Below are 18384 nucleotides of genomic sequence, written 5' to 3' on the forward strand. Positions count from 1 at the left end.
GGCATCCCATAGAAACAAGGCACTTTTTCAGGGCAAAGACCACCTACCCATTCCCAATGGCTCATTTGCTCCAAACTAGCAGGAGAACATTTCAGTTAAAAACTAGGTAACCCTGAGCCCCAAAACGGTTTTATGATTGTTGGATAAATGACCACAGCTTCGTTGTGGCTTAGCCTATACAGGTAAAGACTTATTGAAGGGACTGATTGATCACTACACATTAGAGTGAGATCTCTCACTGAGGGAATTCAACCCTGAATCGGGAAGGGTGAACAAAGAAAAGACCTGAGTCTGGAGAAGGAGAAGGCTATACCTCTCAGTATAGTCAATGTATTCTTCCTTTGTTGCCAAAGAAGACCATGCCATCAGAGAAATAATGACATGACTTGCACTTGACTTTGTTTTGAGTGAGGGAGGGTTGCTTCCTGGAAGGTAAAAACCCTGCAGAGGTCAAGCTAAGGGACTAGAAGTAGAGAAGTCTCTGCAAGTCCCAGGCCAAAGGACTCTGCCCTTTGTGTAAGAGCACAGGACTGCCTGATCATATAGAGGGTCAGCCTAGCAAAGGAGCGGAGCTGCCCAGCATAGGAGTAACCGGCCTGGCATAGAAGCAGCATATCTCAGAGGCATAGCGGTCCAACCCAGCAGCAAAGTAGCCCAGCTTAGCCACAAAGTGGCCCTGTATAGATTCAGGGAAGCCCCAGCCAAGAGTGGAACTGCTCAGAAAACATTAGGTAATAAAGAGGTAGATGATGTTCAGAGTTTGGTTGTCAAGAAAGAATTCAAGGGGCAGAGGTTCTCCCTAGACAGGAGAGTTATTGTCTCAAAAGTTAGGAGCACAAGCAACCTGAGATAAGAGAGGGGCTTACTGTTATACTCAAGTTCTGGGCACTCAGCTAGGGATGGAGGGTATGCTCCAACATGGGCAGTTAACCATAGGGAAGGATTCAAGAAAGGGTAAGCAGGTATGTGAGGGGAGGCAGGAAAGGAGACACAGGTGTGTTAGGTACTTTACAAAACAGTTCAGGGATGTGGTCACAAAGCAGGGAACTTAACTTGCAACGTTCAAAGAGATGGGCACAAACCAGAGGGGTTAGTCACATACGTAGAAAATAACAAGGCTTTCTTGTCAACAGATAGACCCCCCTGTCACTGGGCAGATTTACATTTAGGCAAGGATCTCATTATTATTGGTCAGAAGTCAGCCACATCGGTAATATACTAAGCATGGAAGCAAAAAAGTTCTCCACAAAGTAAATGAGTATTAATGTCTTGCCAAAATAATTTTTTAAAAGTCACTTTATATTTCTTTTGCATATTGTCTCATTCCAGTAATATACTCAAACTACGTATATCCCTGTTCCATCTAATTGTGTCCAGAACCATTGACTTCTCCATGAGACTGGCATACCTGGGGCTGATCTTCAATTTTGATAACACTGAATCATTAGCTGGATCCCAACCATTTGGAGCCCCACTATCTCTGCTTTTGTTTTGTTTTGTTTTTTGACCTTACAATCTGCAACCTTCTTGAGTCAGATGCCAACATACTATTTGATATTTTTCAATTCTGCCTGCTCTGACTGAAAGGCAGATTATCTATTTTTAAAAAGTATAACAGCTACAGAATAGTTCTTAGGGTCCATAATTACTGTATTCCATAGTTCCCCATTCCCCTGTAAGAGAAGTAAGATATGTTTCAGTATCAAACTGAATAAACATCTCTCCTCCACTGGAAAGATTTGACTTTCCCTTCTCCCTCTAGGAACTACTTCCCAATGGACTAGCTCTCAATACCTAGACAAAGAGGAGGGATTGAAAAAACTCACATCCACATTGCTCTCAGGTCCTAACCAACCTTTTCTTAGAAACATCTCTTCCCTCTTCTTTCCTCCAGTTTTGTTAGTAGAATTCCCGAAAACAAAGGTGCTGATTTTACTATGCTTCTCCTTTTTTTAAACCACCATGTCTTTTCCTTTTTCTAATCATTTGTCTACAGATACTTTCCATTTTCTCATTGTCTCAAAACAATGTGAAAATCATTTTTAAGAAGATTAAAAATAAACAAACTGAACTCCCCTACTCATGGCTATGCCTAGCCCTAAACATATGAAAAGTCACTTCTTTTTTCCATTAGTCACTGCTATCTGAATGTGCTTATCTTTTTACATTTTTCATGTTTTCATGCTGAATATCCTACCACCTCTACTTTAAGAGGAAGAATTAGAATTCTTCTATCTTGATGACTATCCAAGTTTTTTCACTGCTGATTAGGCTAAACTTTGCCATATGTGTTATTCTGGGGAGCAAACTGATCTTCTCTGCATTTTGGAATATCAATCTCAAATTTTCCTTTGATGTCTTATAAATGAGGAAGGTTCCTGCATTATTCTGATCAGCTTTCTTGGGAAATCTTTTTTATTCCTTAAATGTCTGTTATATTTGTTGTTCTTTATTGTAGTTCTTGATGTTTGATCCTAAGATTTTGGGGGGAAATTAAACTTGACAATTCTTTCTGTTGATGTTCTACTTAATTCTCTCAATCTGTATGTAGTTTAATATCAGCTTCCATTATTTCTCAGTAGCCTCATATTACTTCCCCAAAATTTTCTCCCTTCTTGTTTTTCAGTAGGATGAATAATTCTTAGATGAGATTATCTCTTCATATCCTATCTTCACATCTAGTATTCTTATTTTGTATAATTCTCATTTCAGTTCTTCCAGTTTTGTTGTCTGTTGGTTTCTTCTATTTAATTCTTAAATTCCATTTAATTTCCATCTTCAATTCCATTTAATTTGTTTTTGTTGTTACAATTTTGTTCTACTTTTCATCAGATCTATTGTTTGAGTGTCTCTGTCATTCTAATTTCTTTGCTCTTATTAAACTTACAAGATTTAGAGCTAGAGGGGCCCTCAGAGGTCATCCTCTATACAGAGGATGAAGATGAGACACAGGGACTATATTGACTTAAGTACGTGTGACTGAGTCACACAATTAGTATAGCAGGATTTCAGCTCATATTTTCCTGTCTCCAAGTCCTGAGCTATCCACCTTGATTTCTTCCATGAAACCACTAATTTCTCTTTTTCTTTGATGAATGTTCACTTAATTCTTTTAATTGATCCTCTGAACCAATGTGGAAGTTCTTACGAGTTATTCCATTGTCTTTTATGGGGTATGAGCTTATTATAATGTTCTCACATTACCAGAATTTTTTGATGGAATTTCCATCTTTTCCTAAGCTATTTGCTCATTTGACACCCCTCCTTTGACAGTTTTAAAATTAGTTTTTGATGGTTTCTCTGCTGGTTTTTCTATTTTATTGCTATAATTCAGCTTTTGGGTTTGGTTTTTTTTTACCATCAATCCTTTCCCTTCTGTATTAAATAGTTTGGAAATGGGCTCAGTATCTTTGTACTCCCCTGACCCCCCAAACGAAACAAAAAGCACCACTCTGCAGCTCAGTCTCTTCATTTCAATGAGTCTTCTGTAGCCTTCAAAGAGCTAAGGCAACCAGCTCTATCTGCGCTGTTCTCTAAGAGCCCAGCGCGGCTCCTCTGACTTCACACCATTCCCAGCCTCAGTCTTCTCAGATCCGCAGCCCTCTCGGTGCACTGGGGGGAAGCGCAAAGACAAAAATAATCTAAGGAAGCCCTCACGGGCTCACATGCTATGGGGGAGATCGGACAAACCCAGCCACTCCAGGGGAGAAAACCACACTCGAGGCTTCCCCTAGAGGGACCACAGAGCCGGAGTAGAAAATAGGGGTGTGCTGGGGCTAGCTCTCATCAGCTGGCAAGAGTCGATTGTTAAATTTTCCGCAAGAAAATGGCAAACGCTACAAAGCGGGGCTTGGTCTCTTGGTTGTATAGTAGACAACAAACTGATGGAGAAAATGTTAGCAGTGAAGATTAAACTTACAAATGTGTCATCATTAATTTTTATTCTCCAGGGACAGCCTGTTGTTAAACATTGACCCGCAAATCCCCGACTGAAAGGGGCTTCATCAGGCCAACCATTTCACCCCTTCCCCCATTGCACACGGGAGAAAATAAAGGCTGAAGGGACGCTGGCCCGCAGACAGCTTGGGTGTCCGGGTCGGAGCGCTCCCCGCCCCCACCCTGGATTTGAACTTGACCCCGTGGTGACCCGGAGCCCTTGAGAATTCTTGGAAATTAACGCAGCTCGCGGATGCAGGGCCAGCCAAGGTTGGCTCTCATCCAACGCATGTCAGGGACTCCCAGAATCGCGTCCCCTCCTCTGTTCTGCCTGTCGTCCGTCCGTCCGTCCGTCCGTCCGTCGGACTCAAAGGTGAAGCTGAAAACACAATCGGAAACGCGCTTCGGAGAAGACTGACCCCGCGGCCGCCCCGTAGCGGCCTTCTCGTAGCGGCCCGCGTGGCCTCGGCCCCGCCCCTCACTACCATGGCCGCCAGGGGCGCCGGGCCAGCCGGCGAGAGCGTGCGCTATGCCGAGTACGCGCCCCCCGCCGCCAAACGGCCCGAGGCCGACTTCGACCGGGGACTGGTGAGTCCCAGCCAGGGCGAGGCCGCTGCGCCCCTGACCCGGACCAGGCCCAGCACCGCCTCGGCCCCGACCGCTCCGTCGGTGCCTCCCCCATACCCTTCTCCTTAGGGGCCTCTGCCCCCCCGCTGGTCCCCTCTATCTTTGGTTCCCCCCTCGTCTTTGATCCTCTCTGACTCCCAGTCACCCTTCTCCCTTTAGTTCCCCCACCCCCGCTCTGGCCCTTCCTATCTTTGGTTCCCCCCTATCTATGACCCCCCCCCCCCCTCCGATCCCCTCCATCTTTGGGTCAGTGTCAGGGCCAGGCGTTTATATTTCCAGAGGCCTCCGGGAGTCCCTGAAGGTTTCTGAGGAGTCCTACCGACGTTAGAAAGAGTATTGTGGCAGTTGTGCCGAGGATGAGTGGGAGAAGGCATAGAACGGAGGTGGGAAGAGGCCCGAAGAGGTCATTATAAGCGTTCTGTTGCGAAGTCAGGCGGGTAAACGGAGGCACCAGACTGGAGAGAGACGGGCCCGCTCTGCGTGCGGGAGATTAGGTCAATTACATAGGCTGTGAAACATTGTTTCCTCATCTGCTCCAGGAGGCGCTGGACTAGACATCTGAAGTCCCTCCTTTTATCAAGACCCTCTTCTGCCCCCTTTATTTACCCCGGTAAACAACTTTGTTCTTTGTTTCTATGAAATACAGTATCTTGTAACTGAGATGCTGGGATTGGCATTTACCTGCACCATCATTTTTTATTTGAAGTTCATCACATGCTAATAGGCTTGGCATTGTGGAATTTATTCTGAACTTGAGAGTAAAGGAAACCTGGAGCCAAATCTTGCCTTGCACTTTACACTTTTCTGCACTCAATTCCAACCACCCTAATTCCAATCTTCATCCCCTCTCACTTGGACTATTGCAATAGCCTCCTAATTAGTCTCCTGCCCCCCTTCCATCCCACCTTCAGCCAGCTGCCAGGTTGATATTTTCAAAACCCAGGTCTATTGCTCTCCTGTTTGTAAAGCATTAGTGGCTTCCAAATACACACTTTTCCATGCCCCCTTTGAAGATCCTCAGACACTCTGTGGCTGCCAGACTGACCAGCTTCTGTTCTGCCTACATGACCTTCCTGGTCTCCTTTTTGTGCCTTTGCATGATCATTCCTCCCCCTTGTCTGGAAAATTCTAGGGCTGCCTCACAGGGAAGGTCTTCCCTGACCCCACCCGTTGTGAGTGCTAACCTTACTCCTCAACCTCTTAATTGTATTTACTTCTCCTCCCCTCCCATTGTTGTGTTCATCCTTCATTGCTGAAGAAGACCATGCCATCAGAGAGATTCCCCTACAGTTCTGCCCATTTTTGTTTCCTCACAACCCAGCATGATGCCTTTATCCTTCCTTGGTCATGTGAATCTAAGTTAGATTAAGTTAACCTAACCTCTCTGAACCTCATTTTTCTTATTTTAAACATGAGAAAGATAATGTTGCAGTATTCACTTCCAGGGTGGTTGTAAGGAAAATCCTTTGTAAACTAACTTTGTGTAAACTTTAACCACTATAGATCTGGATGTGATCATTAATTACATACAGTTGGGAGAAGTAGTCGGTCATCACTGTAGCCTTGCATTTTGACAATCAAATGAGGTAAGGTGTATAAATGTCTTTTAGAACAGCAAATAAGGTGGTAGATCAACTTGAATTGTTATTACAAATGTGGGAAATAGAAGAGGAAAAGACAGTTGGTAAAGAAGAGGTGGAATCAGTAGAAAGTAAGGAACCTGGGGAAAATGGAAAGATTGTGACTTAGTTGACTTTAGAGCTGAAAGAGACTTTAGCAGTCATTTAGTCCAGAAGGTTCCATAGTGTGGGGGCATATCCAACAAGGGGACAAAAGAATGAATGTAACCTAAGAGAGGTGGTAAGCTAAAGTCATTAGATTTTCTTGTATGCAATATTCAAATACAGTTTTCAGGTTCCACTCATAATAGTACATTCCCCTTTCCTTCCAGTGAAAACAGAGTTCAAATCAAAGTTAACAGAGGGGAAACTAACATAAAATTTAATCCCACTGTAGGGAGGACAGGGCAGAAGATCATTACATTCAGTGGAAGCTGATGATAAGGCAACCATCACTTCCTTCCATTTCCATAACATCAGGATCATAGATTGAGCTGGGAAGAAGGTTTGAGGCCACTTTCACCCCCATCTAATTTTGCTGATGAGGAAACTAAGGCTCATAGATGTTAAGTGACTTGTCTGTAGAAGTATACCCTGATGATCATATGGCCACCAGTGCTGCCATACAGGATGTTGCAGAAGCCCATGCTGGCTGCCCTGCGGACATGAGACTTATAGGAATTTCTTGGCTTTTATGGTCTGAGGCTGGCACACGCAGAGGTGACAGACTACCAAGTATCCCCCATAATCTACCTATCTGCTAAACTTCACTTAATTAGCATCTATGTTTTATTGTATTTTTATTTCGTCTGTTAACACATTTTACAATTACATTATAATCTGGTTCAGTGGCACTCAGGTGCTTTGTGGGTCACCAAGACAGTGAAGTGTCAGTGTGAATAGAGGGTCAGATCTGGAGTCAGGAAGACTCATCTTTGTGAGCTCAAATCTGCGCACAGATACTCACTGGCTGTGTGTACCTGGGCAGGTTACTTTACCGTGTTTGCTTCAGTTTCCTCATCTGTAAAATGAGCTGGAGAAGGAAATGGCAAACCACTGTAGTCTCTTTGCCAAGAAAACCTCAAATGGGGTCATGAAGAGACAGTCATGATTGAAACTTGACTCAACAACAATAAAGTACAATGATTGTGGAAACTGTAAGAGGTTGGGACCTGGGCCTGCAGGAAAAAAATGTTATTATAGGAATGTCATTTTTTCTTCTATACTCAGGATGGTACAACTCAATCCCTTTCTCTCTATCTAAGGGGGATATAAGAAGAGTATTTAATTTAGTTATTTGTAACATTGACAAATGAAATCTACTATAGTATAATGTGTTGTTCATTCACTTCAGTTGTTTCTGACTCTTCATGACCCCTTTTGGGGTTTTCTTGGCAAAGATTCTGGTTTGCCATTTATTTCTCCAGCTCGTTATATAGATGAGGAAATTGAGGCAAAAGGGTTTGGTGGCTTGGTCAGGGTCACACCACTAGTATCTGAGGCCAGATTTGAACTCAGGTCTTCCTGACTCCAGGCCCAGCATTTTATCCACTGCCCAGAGTATGGTACAAAACTTAGTAAACATTGAAATGCTTCTAACTTCATCAGAGAAATAGATTAATACCTGTCAGCACATAGTTGCTTAATTAATTAGTTAACAGGCACTTATTAATTGATGTCTGTAAACTACATTTTAAAAATGCATTTCTTTCAATGCAGTAGAACATATTTAGCTTAAACAAATTGAAATATAAATTCTGCCCCTCTCCTTTGACCCCCCTAAAAAGGGGGGAAATAACTGTTTAAATGTGGTCGTTCTACTTAGGGAACATATACCCTGGAGTGAGTATGAAATGGGAGCAGTGAGTCTACTTTCCTCTAAGCTCATCCTCTTCTTTGTATGAGTGTATACACTGAATGGAATTCTAGAATCTCCTCACGCTCACAGACATCTTCATTCTGCTTAGGCTGTTGAAGGGCAGCTTTAGGTGACCTTGTTGGTTAGTTAGAAGGTCTCTAATATCCCTTTGATTTGCTATTGTTCTTTCTTATCTCATGGTGAAGCAGAAAGAAAGAAAAAGTTTTGTGATGATGAGCTCATCCTCTAATATGGTTGCATCTATGTGTGAAACCCTTTCAAACCTATGCTTTCCTCTAATCACTAGGTTTTCTGCTAGCTGGGTCTTTACCTTTTCCTTCTGTTTGAGTAAAAATCCTATCCACTCTCTTTTCTCCTATTTAATAGCCTTCCTCAATGTTATAAAAAATAAAAGTTACTTTCATTTGTTCTGAATGCCTTCCTTTAAAGAGACCCAACCCCTTTCTAGCTATGGAACCTTATTTATGAAAAGTTTGAGGGATTTTCAAAAGTAATTTTTTTCTATAACAGTTTTCAATTTATTTGCCTTATGCACTGACTTCAGAACCTAACTTGTGTAAATCCATCTCCTATAATGTTATAATACATATTTTAATTACACTGGGATTATGGGAATTGAATGGTGATCCCCATGTCCAACTTTGAACATAGTATAAATGTGTAATAAATGCTTGTTGAATTGGCTGCTACTAAATAATTGAGAAATTAGTGATAAAATTCTTATCTGAGAGGAAAAGAATTTCCCTTGTAAACAGTTTTCATTTATAACTTGTCCTCTCTGGTGAAGAATGTCCCATTAGGTCATTAAAATCCACAAAAGTTATCTAGCTTTATGGCAGTCATTTTTTTCAAACTTTTGCTTGAATCTTTACATATTAACATCAGTGGAGCCCAAATTAAAGAACTATTTTTTGTGTTTTTAGATATATTTGGTTATACTTTCTTTCCTTGGTCTCACTTTTTGATGGTAAACAAATTCCTCAACTAAGTACAGGCAGCCCCAAACTTAACATTGGATTGTCCTGAAAGTTAATTTCTTTGTTCATTAAAACTTGCGGTGTATTTCCCATTAAGAACAAAACAAAACAAATGCCCCATGTATTTTGAATAGTAGCTTTGAAGTAGGATGTTGTGAAGACAACTGTTACTATTACTGCAAGGATTCAGAGGAACACAGTTTGGTAAATGCGTCACATTTTGATGGTGCTTAACATGTTTTGTTGGCCTTTGAGGCTGGAGCAGCGTGCTGCCCCAGTAACTTCAGAGAACCCTTCTGCCAGGTTGCGTTAGCTCATATGTAGCACTCATTTGTCTTTATGGATTCGTTGGAAAAAGTGGAATGAGTTTGGTTTTTCCTTTATTGGAAGTTTATGAGCAGAACCGAGCCTGATTGACATTTGTCTGGTATATTTGTAAGAGATTATGGGTCAGGACTTGGTTATACCAAATCTCCTCTGAGATTTCCTATGGCTTTAACATTCTTAATTGAGATAAAAATTACGAGATACTTTCTTTGACCAAACCTTATATTATCTAGTACTCTTGCTTTTACCATAACATTTTGAATGTGTTCATCAATTTATAACAGGCTAGAGATTTTGCAATTATATGTATTATTTTTTGCCAACCCTTATTTTCCCATTTATTCATATTTTAGTTTAATGTCATCAGTGAAAGCTTCTTGCTTTAATTAGGAAGTAGAAACCATGTTGACATCAGTGGCACACTGAATAAATATAGAGTAGTACTTAAAAGATTATTCTTAGGCAATCACTGTACATAATGAGGATTTAAGATTTTTTGAAATTATGCATAACATGCTACTGATTTTGGGTAAGCCTGAGAGATTCCCTTTTATTCACTCACTAATCTCACCATGGAAGTTAGTATATGCCTATTACTGCATTCCTTTATCTATGATGTCATACATTTGGCTATTCCTTCCAGCATTGTAGATCATTATCCATCCATCACTTCTAATCCCCTGTGATTCTTAGCCATGTTGCCCCCACACCTTCCACAGAGGATGTGCCTGTATCTTTTTATGTTGTCTGAGTGTTCTCTAGTATCCCTTGTTCTTGTTCCCTGACCAACCGACCTTTTCTGTTGTGTCTCCCCTGAATGTTATCCTTTTTAGTTCTCTTGCCTAAAAGAAGGTGAGGTGGACTTAAAGGGGCTAGGAATAGAGGCAAGACTGTGATTTCATTGATATAGGGAACTCCCGGTTAAGGAAACACTGTCCCGAAGAGCAACTTAAGTCTTACCTAGAAGAAGGAATGAAACATTAAGTGATTACCATATGCCAGGTACTCTGCTAAGAAAAGGATGTATAAATAAAAGAAAAAAAAGAGACAGTCCCTGCTCTCAAAGAGTATACACTGTAACAGAGAAAGACGTCAAGCTTGGGGAGGAAGGATAAAGTAGGGCAATGTTCTTGAAGTCCAGACTTCAGGGCACCATAGGTGATTCCACAAAATGAAGTCTCTGGGAGGAACTGGCCACAGGAAAAAGGGAGCATTCCTTACACAGCACTCTTGGTTTTTACACGTTTACACAGTAAGCATTTATTAAGGGCCTACTATTTGCCAGGCATTGTGCTCAGTGAGAGAAATACAAGGAAAGGCATGATGAGCAGGCCTGGATGTTCCAAGGCAAGGATGTCGCAGGTGCTGAAGGAAGTTGCAGGATGAAAAACATGCTGGGGCACAGTTGTGAAGCCAATGGCGATGCCTAGGAAATGAAACTCCTCTTGGACCCAGAGCAGTAGTAAAAGGCCCAGATCAAAGGAATATTCGTAGTGATTAGCTTTCCTGTTAAGTTAATGCAGAATTTTCATGGAAACTTGTGTTTTAGTGGGGATCTGGTTTATTTGCTTTTGAAGGTGGAGCAACATTGTAAGAGAGTTGTTCCCCAGCTAGAGTTAATGTAGATCTTTAAAGTTTGTGAAATTTGTGACAGGTATGAAGATTTGGGAACAGATATCTGTCAGTCCTCTGCTCAGTGAATGACAGTTTGTCATACCTGACACATTCTCCTGAATATGAAGTTTTTTAAATCTACATTTATAACATCCTCCCACACCGGCATTTGCTGATTCAGCAACACTTTATCCTTCCGCTTCTTTTTTCTCCCCTCATCTTTGTGTTATTTGAATGCAAAAAGCTTTGTTTGTAGAAATTGAACCAAATAATAAGACAGCATGAAAATACTGACTTCAGCAGAACATGGTTTGCCAATGATTAACCCATGAGATTTGGAATCACTGCAAGGTAATAAAAAAAAAAAGTGAGACATCTGGCTTATTCTCTTTCATTAGTTTGATGTAAACTTGTTTCTCAGGTGTTATGAATTAAGGATTTTGTTACATGTTGCTTTTATTTTACAATTTTTATTAGGGAACATTTTTGAGATTAAGAACATAGTTAATAGCATGCATAAGCCTCACAAATTTGTAATTGGTTGTGTAATATATTTGCTTTCCCTTTAATTTATTAAATTTTAAAGTTTGTTTTTGGCCAGGAGTTATTTGGGTCATGGATATCAGCAATTAAATAAAATTATTTAGCTATAAAAATTACTACAGGACATTTAGTCTAAAATAGGCAGCATTGAGCAGCCATAGTTTCAGTCATTTTCACTCAGATTGGGCATTTTAGGTTGACAGAATATATTAACTCCAGGCACTGTCATTTCATGGTAGTGAGTGAGAGGCATGAGGGCTGTGTTAGGAAACGTGATTGGACTGGGGAAGCACAGGTCTGTATTTTATAGGGTAAATCAAGTACAATATCAAATCTGTGAGCTGTCTCCATTGATAAGACCAACTGTTAAATATTTCTCTCTGACATATTTTGGCCTTGGAATTTTTTCACTTTCTGTTATTCAGCCTCTAAGGTGGTGGTAAACAAATACTGTGGTCCTTTTTTTCTTTTAATGTTTCTTCTTTTTAAAATGAGAAAACATAGACTGAGTGTACCCTTTTCCCCTCAGATGTATTCCTTCTCTGGGGAGAATAACTCAACATCTGGCTCCAGAATGTTACTCATCTCCTCCAGCATACATAACAACAAAGCAGTCGCCAAAGGATATAGCCACTGGGGTTATCTGGATGTGATTAAGGGTTTCAGGTGGCCAAGAGGACAGTATGTTGCACAACTCCAGTGGTTCCCAACCTTTTCTAAGTTTGAGGACCTATGATATTTATACTGTTCATATACATTGATGGAGAAAATCAGTGATGACAAATAGCTGTTGTAAATTCAGTAACAAAGATTCCCAAGTTGTGCTGTAGGGCATCTACACTATCTCCACTCTGTGAGGTAGCAGACCTTTAAAACAGGCAGCTCCATTTTGTGGAAGGAGCAGTGAATTTGGAGCTAGAACACCTACCTACCTTTATGTTTTGCCTCAGCTACTTCCTCTCTGTGAGCCTCAGGTTCCTTACCTCATTTGGACCACTCCTTTACACATAAGGATTGTTTGAATTGCATTAGCTTGAACTCACTAAGTTTATGTGGTTTTGCAATGAAGTATTTTCTCTGAATGTATATTCTGTTAGAGAGAGGGAGAAGGAAAGAAGAAAAGGAGGAAGGAAGGAAGGAAATAAACATTTATTAAGTACCTTCTCTGTGGATGACTTTGCTTAGTTGGATAGCTTGTCAAGCTTTCTTTAATTTAGTTTACCTCTCTCTCTCTCTCTCTCTCTCTCTCTCTCTCTCTCTCTCTCTCTCTCTCTCTCTCTCTCTCTCTCTCTCTCTCCCTCTCTCTCCCCCTCTCTCTTGTCTTTTACATAATACTACTCTCCAGCATACTTTTTCCTAAGAGTTTGTGAATGAATTCATATTCCAAATCGGTGTTACCTTTGCCATCTCTTTCTACTTGGCAAGAATATAAAATCTTTGCTAACTATGGTACCTTCTGAGCTCACTTGGTCTTTTTGTACCAACTGATTTGTACAAGTTAAATTTCTATATAAAATTATTTTAATTGACATTGTAATTTCTGTTGTCCATTTCCCATGTTTCACTAAAAATGTTTGAATAGTTCAGGCTTGAGTTGCTTCAATTATATACCATATTTCATTATTTTTTGCTCTTGCTTTTTAACAAGTCAGTAATCTTGTTATTCACAGACAGATGATTTAGGAATGACCTCAACATCAGGAATTCATTATTTTCTCTCTGTTAATTTCACTTTTTATAATGTGATTATAAATATTATATAAGTTGCCATTCAAAAGAGTTTGGTCTGACTGTTCACACAGAAGATCAAGAGTGTATGTGTTGACAACATTAGGATATATACTTCCATGGACAGTCTTCTTCCATCAGTATTTATATTGGGGACAGTACATATGGCAGTTGAATGGGAGGGGAGGGGACCAAGTTAACTGGCTTTGGGAAATTGTAAAAATATTTTAAAGATATCAGGCTTTCCATGGAAAGAAATATAACTTTTTAATACTTGTTTTCTAACCATGTATGGTAGTGAGATGTGGAATACAAAATTCTCCAAAAATATAAATCAAGTGGAACTCAGAGAGCAATAGAAAGATGCATGATGGTGTGAACAGGCTGCAGTATCTAACCAGTGAGGGACTTCAGAAAAGAACAGGAATAAAAGATGTCATCAAGGAACCTTAAGATTAGAAGAGATGTTTGGCTGTTCACAGTTAGGGATGACTGGAGGACAGAGCGCTGCATTGTTACCCTTTCCATGTCAGGAGAAAGTCTGGAAATCCTGTAACCAGCCAGGTAAACCTGCTCTGGCTGTCTTATGGGAAGACGTGGACCAGGGTCTCACAAGATTGAACAGCTGTGAGTGGAAGAATGTTCAAATCAGTGTCCCAAAGGCCATGGGAATATATGTTCAGTATCCTGAATGGGATTGTAAGTTCTTTGGGAGCAGGGTCTTTGTTATCACCTAATAGTAATTCTACAGTGAATAGCTCCTAGGTAGACACCAGATAATTGACTTGGTGAGTTTGGTGACCCTTTTAAGGAAAAGGTAAGAAGTTCTTTTATTAACATCCTTCATTTACACATAGGCAGACTATCTTCATTCTGACACCCCTTCCCCTGATAGTAAATTCAGAAGGCAAAATTGCTAATTATGTTTTCAAACCTAATAGCAAAATGTCTGCCTCTGTTCTTTGTCTGCAAAAGGTATTTTTTGGCAATGAAAATTAGAGAACAACCTAAAGTGTGTCCCTGTAGAAAATGTTAATGTTAGTAATTCTTCTGACACTTTGAAATCAGTCATTTATAACAAATTTCCATTTTGTATTTTGAAAATATTACTTTCCCTTATACCTCTCACCTCTCCTACCCAGTCAACCATTCCTTGAAACAAAATAAAAAAGATAAGGGGGGAAATTGCAACAAAACTAAGCAACAATCCATCCCCAGCAAGGTCTGACAGGTATGTAAATTATTCCACAGCCACAGCCTTCCCTCCCTAGCCAAAAAAGGGGGGGAGGGATTAATTTTCTCCTAATCTCTCTCCTATGAGTGGTAGGAACTTTTTGTTTGTTTCTGCAACACCAGGTACTTATGAAATTGGATTCCAATTATTGTCATAGTACAGATAGATGAGATTTTTTTTTTCATTTTTTACAAGTATATGTAATTATAAATCACCAAACTTGGTGGATTCATTTAGAGACTATTGATAATTTATATCAATATCATTAGCACTATACACATTAACATACAGATAAAATGTCCATTTCTTATCTTTTCCCAGTAACATTTTATAATAGAGCAGTCATACTAGCCAAGGTTAAAAAGTATTATTTAGCATAGATATTTTATATCTGATTTTGACTATCTTTGTTACATATTTGGTGTTCTCATAATTGTAGAGAGATCAGCTGTACTTGGCACACAATTATAAACATGCTTGTGGACCATATTTTCATAGGATCATAGAAATGTAGTTTGTGCTAATTGCATCTGAAACAAATTGCATGGCGTCCCAGAATTTATTCATACCCTGCATGGGCTGGGGTTTCCCCCCTAAACTCTACATACCAAATATTAAATGTAAACTTTTCAACAACTTGTCTAAGGCAGCCTTATGGGCAGTTAAGGTGGAAGGTCTGGGGGAACCAAAGCCTTGTGGCTGCAAAAAAACCTTCATGGCTTTCATAGTTACCAATACCAGTACTCTGTTAGGCATTGAATACTTCCTACTACTTCTCCTAATGCTTTAGACTAACTGGACTTACTCAGTTGGTAGCTAGATAGTGAAGTAAGATAGAGTGCTTGATCTGGAGTCAGAAAGATCAGAGTTAAAATTTGTCCTCAGATGCTGAGATTCTAAGCAAGTCACTTAACCTTGGCCTCAGTTAACTCGTCTGTAAAATGGGGATAATAATAGCACTTTCCCAGGGTTTTTGTGAGAATAAAATGAGATAGTATTTATAAAGCACCCTGTAAACCATAAATGCCTTATGAATGCTAGATAGTAGTAGGCAGTAGTAGTAATAATAGTAGTAGTAGTAGATTGGAAATAGGTTAAATTTAGGTCCGCGGTCTCATTTTTGGGTATATATTCACTTTCAAGGCTGACTTAAAAGCAGTGTAAAAAACTCACAGAAGTTCTGAGATAACTTTATGTAGTAACTGTAACTTTTACCTAGTTCATAAAAAGTGATTGCACTTGCAAACTAATTATGCTTCTTGATTCTAGTGACCATGTAAACAGTTGTCATTCTGCCTTAGAATTGTTTTATATTCTTTAATAACTTTTTTCCTGTTCTCTTTCTAGTAGTTTAGTTTTGGAAAGTGATATTAAAGGTATTTAAAATAAAGAATGAAGTCCATTTTTATGGATGTCAATAGATAAATAAAGATGTATATGTATAAGAGAAATATATTCTCTTAGCCTATGGATATGAAATTTAAGATCAAGTAAATGTGAAAGATGGTTATACAGCATATGTGGTAGTTTTGTTCTTTAGCAGTAGTTAAATAGAGAATATCTTGGTGGGACTGTAAATGCTTATGCCATTTGTGTCAAATGAGCCACAGGAGAGTTTTACAACCAAATTGTTTTGTCTTAATTAAATGCTCAAAATAGGTATGGTCCAGCAATTCTGTATAAGCTAACTTGCTCAGAAATCTTAACATTCTTCCTTTATTTTCTTTTCCAAGTTTAAAATATAGTTTTAAAATATAAAGTTCTCCCCCTCTGTTAGGTCTCCTTTGTATTTTTCTTTTAGACTTCTCAGGATATTTGAAAAGGAATCCCTTTATACCATTGCTTTTTTAGTGACAGAAGATGAGGAATTTTTCAGGGTTAGGCAACCTATATTCTTTTTTCATATATTTTGTCAAAAGTATGATCCTTTACCATTGGTGAAAATGTTCTATATCATTATTATGTAAAGGTCATTTTTTTGTGTATAAATATGAATTTTTTTCCCTCCATGGTAGGGAGGAGTACAAGGGGAATCAGCTTGGGTATCTAAGGTAAAGTAAGAATTATTTTGGCAAATGGATAGAACTTAGTTAACTGAACCATGATCATTCATTGGTCTCAGAATTCATAAATGAAGATAGTTCTAAAAATGAGCAAGTTGATTCTCTTACACAAGAAAAGAGATCTTAGTGCAGGAGTGGGGAACCTGCGGCCTTGAGGCCACATGTGGCCCTCTAGGTCCTCAAGTGCAGCCCAATTTGTTCCAATCCAAAACTTGGATTCAGTCAAAAGACTGCACTAGAGGACTGAGAAGGCCTCATGTCGCCCCACTTGCCTTAGGAGGAGGTCCATCCAAAGGCACAAGAGTACAGATAAGAGGAGGTCCCTCGTGTGTGTGTGTGTGTGTGTGTGTGTGTGTGTGTGTGTATGTAGAAAAGCGATGGCTAATTTTTTTTTTAATTACAACTTGTCAAGAATATGTGCAACAGGATGTCCCAATATTTCGGTTTCTCATGTAGGCAATAGCAAACACATTCACCTTCAGCTCACCTGATCCTTTATTAAGTATATTCCTCACATAATGTTGGAAAGCTGTCAGTGCAGCAGATAGATTCTTTACAAAAAGTGTTATGTCTCTCACCAAGACAGTTTTTTCCTCTCACTGAGTACTATAAGTTATATTTTTACATCTCCATTTTATATCCACTCAGATCACACTCTTCTTGAACTTAAGGAGAATATTATTAGCATTGAATAAAATGGATGTTTTTGTGTGAACAGCTGTGGATAGCTGAAAATATCATGTGATTAATGCAGTCCTGGATGTTCTGTTCAAATTCTGACCCAACTCATTGTCCATATCTACTACCTCTCCAAGATACACACTATCCAAACTGCTGTTACAGTCTGGGCAATATGTATTCTTCTCTTCTACTTGGTCCTTCCTGAGTAGATTACTGACCATCGTATTTTCAATCGGCATATATCTCACCAAGAAGACCCGCTAGCATTTTGAGTTTGAGAAGTTGCCTCTTGTCCAAGAACTTCTGTCTTATTTGTTGCAGCAATTTAGAACAGCCTGTTATTTCAGGATGTCTGAGATTCTGATTCAGCATGTAAAGAATCCAGCGCTTCACACCCACACTGAAATATCCAGGTTAAATCTAATGCGTTTTGTCAGCTGTAGATCATGATGATCACTGGTACATGCCGGGGCTCTCTTTTGCCTGGAAGCTTGTTTTTTCAGAAGTAGGCCCAAATGGCGGCAGTCGCACATTGTTTCTTTTTTAGAGCGTCTGATTGTGATTCAGTCACATTATCAGCAGAGCTGTGGTCCATCTCATTGTTGCTTGGTGGGAGACCCTGAAACATGGTGAGTTAGCTTTGCTTCCTGTGTCCAGAAGCAGAAAGAGAGCAAGATGAGTGTTTACTCTGAGCCCTTGGAGTTCAGCATCTTAAATCAGACGGCTGCAGCAGAGACCAGCAGGGCCAGGACTGGACCAGATCACTGGCTTTCCTGGGGCAAGTAGTCAGCAGCAACTCAAGGGACAACCCTGGCTAGGCCAGGAAACCTAGCTAGTTGTCTCATGTTTTTATTCTTTGAAATGATATAGTAGAAGTATAAAAATAACAGTTTTGAGATGTACATAACTCAGAAATGCCAAGATGTAGTTAAGTTTTCCAAGGCTGGCCTGCTTATTCTTATTATGATTTGAAAGGAGAAAACTAGAGGATAGTTTACAACTTAGCTCTGCCAAGTAATCATTCAACAAGCATCATCTACTGGGTATCAAGCCTCATGGTGGGGATACATGTACAAAGAACCAAACATACCCTATGTGCAAGGAGCTCCCATTCACATGTCAAACAGTTGGCAGCACATCTCTGTCTGGGACTGGA

General features: G+C 39.8%; 1 protein-coding gene and 1 long non-coding RNA gene across 5 annotated transcripts in view; one reads left to right on the top strand and one right to left on the bottom strand.

Annotated features, from left to right (window-relative positions):
- Window positions 1–3925: 3925 nt before the first annotated feature.
- LOC140509549 (uncharacterized) lies at window positions 3926–4969 on the bottom strand. Its single transcript, XR_011968812.1, has 2 exons — window positions 4883–4969; window positions 3926–4315 (listed from the first exon to the last, which is right to left on the bottom strand). It is a non-coding gene; the product is annotated as an uncharacterized lncRNA (long non-coding RNA).
- Window positions 4293–18384, top strand: part of DNAJC15 (DnaJ heat shock protein family (Hsp40) member C15) — a 52030-nt gene continuing 37938 nt past the window's right edge. Inside the window, exons 1-2 of one of the 4 annotated variants that reach the window (XM_072617152.1) lie at window positions 4531–4946; window positions 6067–6149. Coding sequence is in view for 2 of the 4 variants with exons in the window: in XM_072617154.1 (XP_072473255.1) it covers window positions 4423–4524 (102 nt within the window). In the remaining 2 variants the exon portion in view is untranslated. Of the gene's footprint in view, window positions 4947–5083; window positions 5174–6066; window positions 6150–18384 lie in introns of those variants that run through there. The other 3 variants (XM_072617153.1, XM_072617154.1, XM_072617155.1) reach the window with 3 other exon arrangements.

Source organism: Notamacropus eugenii, chromosome 6, assembly GCF_028372415.1.
Source record: "Notamacropus eugenii isolate mMacEug1 chromosome 6, mMacEug1.pri_v2, whole genome shotgun sequence".
Lineage (NCBI taxonomy): Eukaryota > Metazoa > Chordata > Mammalia > Diprotodontia > Macropodidae > Notamacropus > Notamacropus eugenii.